General features: G+C 40.3%; 1 protein-coding gene across 36 annotated transcripts in view; it reads left to right on the forward strand.

Annotated features, from left to right (window-relative positions):
- The window catches only part of adgrl2a (adhesion G protein-coupled receptor L2a), a 91018-nt gene extending 87471 nt beyond the window's left edge, over window positions 1-3547 (forward strand). For 20 of the 36 annotated variants that reach the window (XM_026194656.2, XM_080290233.1, XM_080290239.1 and 17 more), the window contains one exon: window positions 878-3547. In XM_026194656.2, the coding sequence (XP_026050441.1) occupies window positions 878-1719 (842 nt within the window). In that variant the 3' untranslated portion in view covers window positions 1720-3547. Of the gene's footprint in view, window positions 1-238; window positions 292-877 lie in introns of all 36 variants that reach the window. The other 16 variants (XM_080290245.1, XM_080290247.1, XM_080290251.1 and 13 more) reach the window with 4 other exon arrangements.
- Window positions 3548-10128: the final 6581 nt, after the last annotated feature.

A 10128-nucleotide genomic window follows, 5' to 3' on the forward strand; every position in this document is an offset into this window, starting at 1 on the left:
CAAGCTGCCAACTAATGGACAGCAAGTGTACCGACACAAACTCAACTTAAAAAAAAAAACGACAACAAAGCGGCTGCTGGCAGTTAGCTCGGAAAACTAAAAGCTAGCCGATGCTTAATTATTTCATTTGCTGAACCCTTGCTCTTGCTAAGTTGCAGTTAAGACCGTTACATTTTGTTGTTCTTTTGAGTGATTCTTCATGTTACAATAAATCATTTTACTTTCTTTTGTACATCAGCTGCTCTTAGACCAGATAGCCTGAGCAGACAGACATGATGTGAGTTGTCTAAAGTGAGTCCTTTCACCTGCTGTGTGTGGTGATGGTGGAGTGCTGCTTGTGGGCTCCCCTTGTAGTGGGAACAAAGATGGCTGTCCCATGACCACTTTCCCTTTTCTGTCTTATGTCATCGTTTGCCATCTCCTTCCTTTTCTTTAGTTCAGCACATCCAACCTATTAGTTGCTAGAAAACCTTTAAGTGTCGTAGCTTGCCCGTCTGTGGCTTCATACATGTGGACATCCACTTTTTGCCCGGTGTGTTGTGATGGTGATTACTGTCTGTTTCTTAATGTTGTTTGGGATCTTTTTCACATTTGTGGCAGAACTAAGCGCACAAACCCCTTCCTGTTTGTTCTTAAAGCAGCTTTTTAAAAGGGAAAGTGAAAATGTATATGTGAGAAAGTAAAATGATTTCTCGACGCAAGTGATGCATGCCTGCGTATGCTGAGGATTGTGCCTAACTAACAGGTTTACGGCATGGCTTTATTTGACCTCCATGTGAAACTGCATCCTAAACAGCATTAATGCTCTGTTTTATTCCCCCTGCTGTTATTGGTGTTTGACTAATGTAAAATCCCCTCTATTTGCCTTTCCTTCCAGGGCACTCACTGAACAATGCGGTGAGGGACACAAGTGCAATGGATACTCTACCGCTAAATGGTAACTTTAATAATAGCTACTCGCTCCGTAATGGGGACTTTGGCGACAGTGTGCAGGTAGTAGACTGCGGCCTGAGTCTGGACGATGCTGCCTTTGAGAAAATGATAATCTCCGAGCTAGTACACAACAACCTGCGTGCCTGTAATAAAAGCCACCAACAGCAACAGCAGCAGCACCACAGTTTACATCATCCACCCCACCACCAGCAGCCACCGCAGTACCACCATCACCACCACACGGAGCGGGCTCCGCCCAAGGTGACGGTGGTAGGTGGAAGCAGCAGCGAAGATGACGCAATTGTGGCCGACGCTTCGTCTCTGGTCCACGTGGGTGACACGGTGGGCCTCGAGCTGCACCAGGAGCTGGAGGCACCTCTCATCCCCCAGCGGACTCACTCGCTTCTGTATGCACCCCAGAAGAAGGTGAGGACCGATGGGGGAGTCGATACGTTTGTCAGCGAGCTGACACCCACCAATCCCGATGATAGTCTGCAGTCCCCAAACAGGGACTCCCTGTACACTAGTATGCCTAATCTGAAAGACTCTCCGTACCCCGAGAGCAGCCCTGATGTTGTGGAGGACCTGTCCCCCTCCAAAAGGAGCGAGAATGAGGACGTTTACTACAAGAGTATGCCTAACTTGGGGGGTGGCCAGCAGCTCCAAGCCTATTACCAGATAGGCCGAGGGAGCAGTGATGGTTACATTATTCCCATTACTAAAGAGGACAGCATCCCTGAAGGCGACGTACGAGAAGGACAGATGCAGTTAGTGACAAGCCTTTAAATGTATTTAAATCATCCCCAGACCGTTCCCAGCCTTCCTGCAGCCCTGAACTCTTGGAGGACATTATAAAAGGGAAGGGAGGCATTTTTCTTTGTTTTTTTTAATGGGGTTTTTTTGTTTGTTTGTTTGGGGTTTGTTTGCTTTTTTGACGAGAGCTTAAAAGCCCCGCCATTTACACTTAGCCATTTGCAAACCTACATCTCCATTGCCATCTTCTTTTCATGCCACCCTTCCTAACTTCCCTGCAGACCAATAGACTTGGAGCACAGCTATGGCAGTGCAGAGTTTTAATGAGACTGTACATAAAATGCAGAGTTAAATTTCAATTTTAAGAGACAAGCCAACTATGTATTTAAATGTGCTGCTGCTGTTGATTAATTGAGAAAATTTTAAGGTACGAAAATTTAAAAAAAAATGTAAAAAAAAGGAAAAAAAAAAAAGGAAAAAAAGAGAGAGCGAGAAAGAATCAATACTGGCTACATCCAATCAGCAACCTCCCAGTCAAAAGGCTGTACATACACTCCCCAACAACCTAGCTGAAGCCTGTTTTTTTCTTTTTTGTTATTTTTTTTTTAAATATTGTATACAGAACAGTACCCCTGGACCAGGACATGGACATGTTTGCAAAATGTTCCTGATCAAACTGTTAGAAAAGGAATATAAGGTCCTGATCGGTCTCCATCACCATCAAGTTTGGATTGTATAACCACTAGCAATCAAGCCCCTGGCCTTATATTTTCTCAACTGTAACTTGAACTGTTGTCAAGGAAAAATGGCTAAAATATATATTTTGTTGTATTGCTAGTGTAAAATAAAAAAATTCAATGGGAAACCATAAATATGAAGAAACCTTATAATTGCAAAATCTAACGTTTGAGAGACTATTGTGTAGAAGTTGCACATATGTTATACAGTGTGTTTATGGTTCCAACACTTCATTCATGGTAGTGCGTTTGAACGTTAAGGCTTATAAAAAGAGAGATCGAGTCAACTAATTACAAAGATGCATTATCACCTTTTCCATTTGTGAACAGTGTTTTTTTCTTCCATCGATATCGCCCATGTTTAAATATGTTTATTTGACTTTGCCATTTACTTTGGTAGAATGGGAATGCAAAAACCCCAGTTAAGGTGACTTATGCATTGCACAGTTTTTTGTGTAATTCTGGCAGATATAGATCTTTTTAAGTAACGGCAGAGTGGTGGGCAAGCGCAAATGAAACGAGCGACTTTGAACAATAAAGTTCCTATCATAAATGTAGTTCTTCCGCTTGGGTTTGGATATTTTATTTATTAAAATCTTTCCAAAAAAAAAAAGAATAAATAAATGGGAAATGTGTGAATATTTTCCAGCACTGGTATACATGCTGTACTGTAGCTCATGTTTTTTATGTAAACATGTTACCAAGGGGCTCTTCACTTAAGACTGATGTAAAGTTCAACACTTGTTTAACAAATAAAATAAATGTGAGATTTTTTGTCAAATGCCAGTTGCTTTTTAATGGTTTGTGGTTTTGGTACTATTTGAGAAAAAAGCTTTTATTATTTTGCTATGGACAAAATACACTTTTGACTCAGGTTACAAGTTAAGTCCCGAGCACCTTGACAGGTAAATTAGTGAATTTATTTTCTAGAGCGTTTATTTGCTTTCTTTTCCTGCTATTTCTTTGCTAACTGCAGAGTTTAGAGAGCGCGTATGTGTTATAGAGAAGCCAAATCTTTCCATGTGATTCAAAGATGAGAAACTCAGGTAGGAAAACTGCATTGTAAATGTTCCTCTGTGTGGTTGTGACACTAATAAAGGCTAAAAAAAAACAAACACAAAAAACCCGACACTGGTTCAAAGCATTGTCCACTAAGTATATTTTTAAATGAGCACTAGACTGAGCGCCATTAAAGGGTCTGGCAGTACAGAAGTCTTGTAGTAAGATTTTGGCTTAAAATGCCGTGTGGGAGTGGAAATGTGTCCACAGACCTAACAAGGGGTCAATGTAACACTTGGCTCCGGCTGTAGAAATATATTATACATAATGTGTCCAGCTATGACACATATTTGCTCTAATTAATGTCTGCTTCTGCTGGAGCCCACAGTCAGTTCTTGGGTGGTTTATGCCTCAGGTAGTGCTAATTTCTGAAGCATTTTAATATAACACCAGTTGAGGCAGAGTGACAGCTCTCAGCAGGGTTGCTGGAAATTGCACTGTTTACCATTTGGCATTGAAGGAAATGACTCAGAACTTAGCAAAAATGCACTTTATGTCAGTGCACATAAGGCTGTGTGGGCTGTGTGTTGTTTTGACTTTTTCAACAATTACGTGACATTTTGTGCAATTATCTGAGGCTTCAAATTGTCATAGAAGAATTATGTTCCTTTTTTTGTGATCTCTTGTACAGACCCCTTGAATGTCAGTTTGGAATCAAGTGTTGTGGTGATTGTTGACTGTTGAAATGGCAGGCATAATGACATGCATAATAATGAGAAAAAAAGCATATTGATTTCCTGCATTGTAAAACATGCAGCGCCATTTTATCTGTTTAACATCCCTTAACGTTTGATAGCGTACACGTAATTTGAAAGCATAAAATTAGTCTTAAGAATGACAAATATAAATATTATAATGAATTGATAGTATTTTTTGACAGCAGAATGACAAAATATGTCCTGTAAAAGTCAAAAGTAATGCTAAACTGACAATGCATATTAAAAAGAAGTGGCTAACCCACACTTACAGAGGGAAAAAATGCGTTTTTGAGTGCAGAACAATGTGTTAAACCTCAAAACTACCACCACAGTTAACACTGAAAGCAATGCTCCATTGTCAGATCTGCAGGTTTGTCTTTGCTCATTGTTTTTGTCAGGATAAATCTCACTCAGAAGCACCATTCACCCGATTTATCTGTTTACCTGAAACAAAAAAAAACTCTCCAGTGCAAGATTATGTACAAATTGTAAAATAAAGTTCATTTTAACAGCAGAAGCTCACGTTTCAGTGGTGTCAGTAGTCAGGTCTTCATAAAATACAGGCAAACAAATATTTGCCAACCCTTTCCTCACCCCTCTCTCTAACTGCGGTTTGTTTATCCCGACACGGTGACCTTCGACGTGGATAAACTTGGTGTGTAAGCAGGTTTATTTTCATTATTGAGGACAGGGAAATATGATCTCACACTGACTGTTTGTCTCTGTTAGAGAATGTGGACTATACAGCCTCTAGCTTTGCGTGTGGCCTTCTCACCATTCAAGATCTTCTCTAATTCCCTGCCTTTTGCTGAGGGAGAGACTCGCCCTTTGTCAAACATTGATTCAGAAGTAGGCCAGGAGCCGAGGGGCTGAGAGCTTGGTTCCTCCCACGGAGGAACAAGCCAGCCTCTGGAAACAGAAGCAGAGAATACTGTCAGCAGAATCAGAGTGAAACTATTTAAGACGAATGGGTTATTGACTGAAAGAAGCATGTGAGTCACATCTGACCAAACATAGCTGTGACTGTCTGATTGTCAAGTCTGAGATCATTTTCAGGATCTAAGGATTTCTGTAGGATATGATGAAATTGCATGAAAGACATTTTGCTGTCGATGAAAAGATTTAATGTGCGTTTCCAGAGTGCACCGAACGTCTCCAGCATCATTTTCCGTCTCCAGGAAACGTGAAACAATGAATCTTTTGCAGAAAGCAGATTTAAAAGAGACATTTAAAAAGCTATTTGTTTAACTAATCCTCTGTTTAAGATCGACTGAGATGTTATAATCATTTTTAAAATAAATTCACACCAATTCTTTTACTTTAATCAAGTGCTTAAATGCATTTTATGAGCCATCCATCCATTTTCTTCAGTAAATTCAGGGTAGTTGTCGGGTTGAAGCTCGTCACTGCTGTCACGGGGCAAGCTGTGGGCTGGCTCGCAGAGTACGAGTATTTCCAATCTGTGCTCTGTGGTGTGTATGTGGGTGTGTTTTATTGCAGATCTCTGTTTTTCTTTTAATTAATTTTTTTAGTATATAGAGAGCCTGTTTATGTCCCATGTTTTTATCAGAGGCACAGGTCACCAGTCTATCACAGGGCTGAGACAGAGAGGCAGACAACCATTCACAATCATACCTACGAACCAATTTAGAATCACAAATTCACCTAACATGCATGTCTTTGCACCAGGAGGAAGCCAGAGTACCGGGAAAGAATCCCAGCAGGCTTGGGCAGAACATGTAATTTCCACACATCAAAGGCAGCCGGAGGATTCAAACTCAGGACCTTGTTGCTGTGACACTGTTAACCACTGCACCACCGGTGATCAAGCCAGTCAATTTGGTATTTCTTTCAAAAACAGAGCACAGTGTGACTGTTCTTGCAAGTAGTATGCATTCATGTATTTGTTGAAAGTTTGTTTAAGAAGTTCATTTTCAAACCCTCTGGTTATTTCTCTGAGGTTATCAATAGCTGGTGCAATAGCTTCTGCAGCAGTCACTCCTGTGAACGGAAAACACTGCCAATTATAGATGCCATCAGCGTGAATGAAGGCGATTGTGTACAAGCAAAGGAAAACCTCTGAAACCACAAACAGTAACTGGCAGCACAAAAGTAACTTCCCATACTCTTGAAGTCAAAGGGGACCCTTTAACTGCTTACTCTTTTCTTCCCCCAGCCTCCTTTGTCCTGTCCCCAACTTCAAATGTGCAGATTTGCGGCCCATGGGCGACTCAGATCCGGTCCCGTTGAGGTGAAAAATCCAATTAACCTGCAGCTCCAGCTGCCTTCGTTATAATCCCCTCCCATAATTATGAAATTACTAGATGCAGGATTTCAAATGAAAAAAGGATGAGAGCGACTGGCTCAGGAAAAAAAAGATGAAATAAGCCATTCCCTGCCAGTATACAGAGTTCCCATTTACCTCAAGGAGGAACAGCTATTTCCTATGACTGAATTTGAAGGTGAAGCCCACAAAGTCCTTGTAATCAGAATAAGACAAATCCTAAGCACAAACATGAGGACAGTAAGGATCGCGAACTAGTCGTTGAGATTAATGGATAGACTGGCCAGACAATTATGCATTTAGACATCAATGTCTAGCTTATTGAAATATATCAAAACCGTGCCAGTGTGAGCGCTTTGGAGTCTCCAGTGGTGTAAATGTGTACTTCTGAAGGGCTTTAAGTCTTAAAACATCCCTCAGCTTCCTTCTGACTTGCCTGGCGTCTCCTGACGAAACAACTAAACAACAGACTGCAGTGAGGTGCGATACATGGCGATTAACTTATTTGTATGAAGTTTCTTGATTGCATTTAAACTGTGAAAAAAAATTAAAGCGGTTTCATAAATGTTCTTGCGATCTCATTAAATGGTAAATGGCCTGTATTTGTATAGCGCTTTTCTAGTCCCTAAGGACCCCAAAGCGCTTTACACAACCTGTCATCCACCCATTCACACACTGGTGATGGCAGCTACATTGTAGCCACAGCCACCCTGGGGCGCACTGACAGAGGCGAGGCTGCCGGACACTGGCGCCACCGGGCCCTCTGACCACCACCAGTAGGCAACGGGTGAAGTGTCTCACCCAAGGACACAACGACCGAGACTGTCCAAGCCGGGGCTCGAACCGGCAACCTTCCGATTACAAGGCGAACTCCCAACTCTTGAGCCACGATCATTAAAAGTCGTTGTAGATGCTGTTCCAGCCTTTCACAAACAGAGAGCAAAATAAACCATTCATCCCCAGACTTTTGAATTTGTCAAAGATCTGCTGTCTTTCCTCACTCTTAGTGCAGGTCCTTCCATCTCAATACGCCTGCCTCCAGGTCTGCGAACATTAAAAACTGTGAGCCTCGCAAAGCAACCGTGTTGGATTAGTGCGCCCTTAACATTGACATAAACAATCGAAAGGAGTTCAAATAAAATTGTCATATTATAAACATGCAATGATGGAACCAGTGTACTGTTAACCAGAAATAAGAGAAAACACACAAGTAATTAAAGTGAAGCAGAAAAACTGAAGGCAATTAGCTGATAACACACCTACGAAGAAAAAGGAAATAAAATATAATATTTGTACTGGCAGGTGTAGCAGTACCAGTACTGTATCATTTCATCTGGACTGTTTCTGACTAATATATGCAGTGCATCACACACTGCACATGTCCAGTTCCCACAGAGTTTAATAAATTGTATAATACAATTTTCTTATGTAATTACATGAGTTATCACATAGTTTTTAGTAATCAGGAATGATGCATTCTTTAAATCTTGTGTTCAGGTCCTTCACAACAGAGAGACTCCGTCCTATCAGTAAATCTAATATTCGTCTGATAAACTCATTGGCACTTGCCGGAGGGAAGCCTCAAGCAATAACTACAGGATCTCCTGCTGTGTACAAGCTTCTGCAGGCCAATACAGATAACTCCCACTCACAAGACACCTACTGTATGCCGTGTCTCATGTAAAATAATCCATTATAGTGCTGTATTCACACAGCAGTAACATCTTTATTCATCATTTGACAAGAGGAGAAGGAATATGTAACCAGTTAATGTCCACTCGCCTAGCCTGCTTGTTTCTAAAGGACATTTAAGAAGGAAATATGATACGGCTGGAAAGCTACTGCAATCTTTGCATTGCTTTCATTCTAACCAGGATATTCACAGAGACAAAACAAAGCACATTTTCCCGTAACTTAAATCAGAGTGAGTAAGACAACTCGGATATCTAAAGCAAAAAAATGATAACACTTAAAAACACTGCCGCCATAAAGTACTCGTGTTTGCACAGAGAAATATTCAATGCCATCATAATCAAAGGTCTGAGCAGATAATAATAATAATAATAGCAATAATAACTACATTCCTAACTGCATGGTAATGTAATGCAGTACTGATGAAAACATTACATACGTGTTAATATAAAATTGTAACTGTTGGAATCTTTTTGTAAAATATGCATTACATTTTTGAGGCTCATTACTATATTTATAATTGGTAAACAGAAGTGGGGGGGTAACCTTGGTGTGCATTCCAGCTGAATATTGATTTTGAGTTTCCTTGCTGGTGGCAAATGTGCAAGGAGGCTATGAAGAGAAGATATAAAATATATTATGAATGTCTCTGTTGGATTGTAGTTTCTCATTAAGATTCAGAGGGGCCTTTGCAATGGAACCTTGTCATGCTAATCCTGGGCAAGTGGTCCACAGGGTCCCAGGAACTGTGCGCGAGCATAACCTCGAAGAACATTTTTTTTTGTTCGTCTGTGATCTTTGTCATATTACTGGGATTGCCTTTGTGTTGTCATTGTCCTATTTGTGTAGTAGTTTGTCTTAGTCAAATATCTGGTTATAAGAGCAAAACGCACAGCTTGCTCCACTTCTCTTTGCTGTGAAAGAGAACAGAAAGAGAAAGGATTTTCCATACAAGCAAAGCAGCCTGTATTTTTCAGAGTATGCCCAACAAGTGTTGAAAAAGCAAAGAAATTTAGTTGTTTATGAAATGATTTGGGTTCAGGTCACTTGTTTTATTAATGAATAATCAGTTAGTTCATGTGTTCAAATGCAGAATAGTCTGACCTAAAGCAATAAAACAAGAACAAATAAAGCCATCAGAGAAAATGAATATACAGTATGCTCTATAATTTAATGTCGACTGAACTGTAGGTCAGTTTCAATATAGCATGAGTGAAGTGTTGTGAGATCTAATCTGATTTCATTTTATTAAAATGAGAATGCAGTTCTAGGAATCCATCGCACTTCTCTGATTCATATCAACATCTTTTGTTTTCTCGTTTTACTCTTGGCCAATAACGGCACACGGAGCTACTTTGTTGCCTGACTATGTGCAAATACACCTTAAAGTAAAGGGCCACAGTTTAGAATGGCACTGGTGAAATGTTTCAATTGTCATCATTGTACAAGAATATAAATAAAGGGTGTCCGAGTCGTTTCTGTACTTTAAACCAAGCCCAACACATTACTTTTGCTAGTGGCTGGATGGTGCTATTATATGCAGTGCCATTGTTGCATCCTTAGAGGAAAGCCCTGAAATCTACCCACAGTACATTTCTTAGCTGATGAAATTACTGGCATGACCTTTAAAGCCTCTCTTTAAACTTCTTATGTCTGAAACGACAATAAAATGTCTTGTCAATCATGTAAATTACATCTCAGATTCAATGGATCACATTGCAGATAGGAACAGAGAAAAGCATTATGTTGACTGAAAAAGGGAGGACAAGCAATTAATGATACCTGAGCTGGGGTTTCAGATCCCCAACAATCATAAATGATCAGATGGTCTAATGTCAGGCACGCTTCCGCCTTCCAAGTCATTTCTCCGTTAATTCGTGATAATCATAGTATTGACACTCAGCTCTATGAATGGTGCCTATTACATGTTCTAGCAAAAGCCCTGGAAATAGACTTTTATTATGAATGTATT

The sequence above is a fragment of the Astatotilapia calliptera genome, chromosome 15, assembly GCF_964374335.1.
Source record: "Astatotilapia calliptera chromosome 15, fAstCal68.1, whole genome shotgun sequence".
Lineage (NCBI taxonomy): Eukaryota > Metazoa > Chordata > Actinopteri > Cichliformes > Cichlidae > Astatotilapia > Astatotilapia calliptera.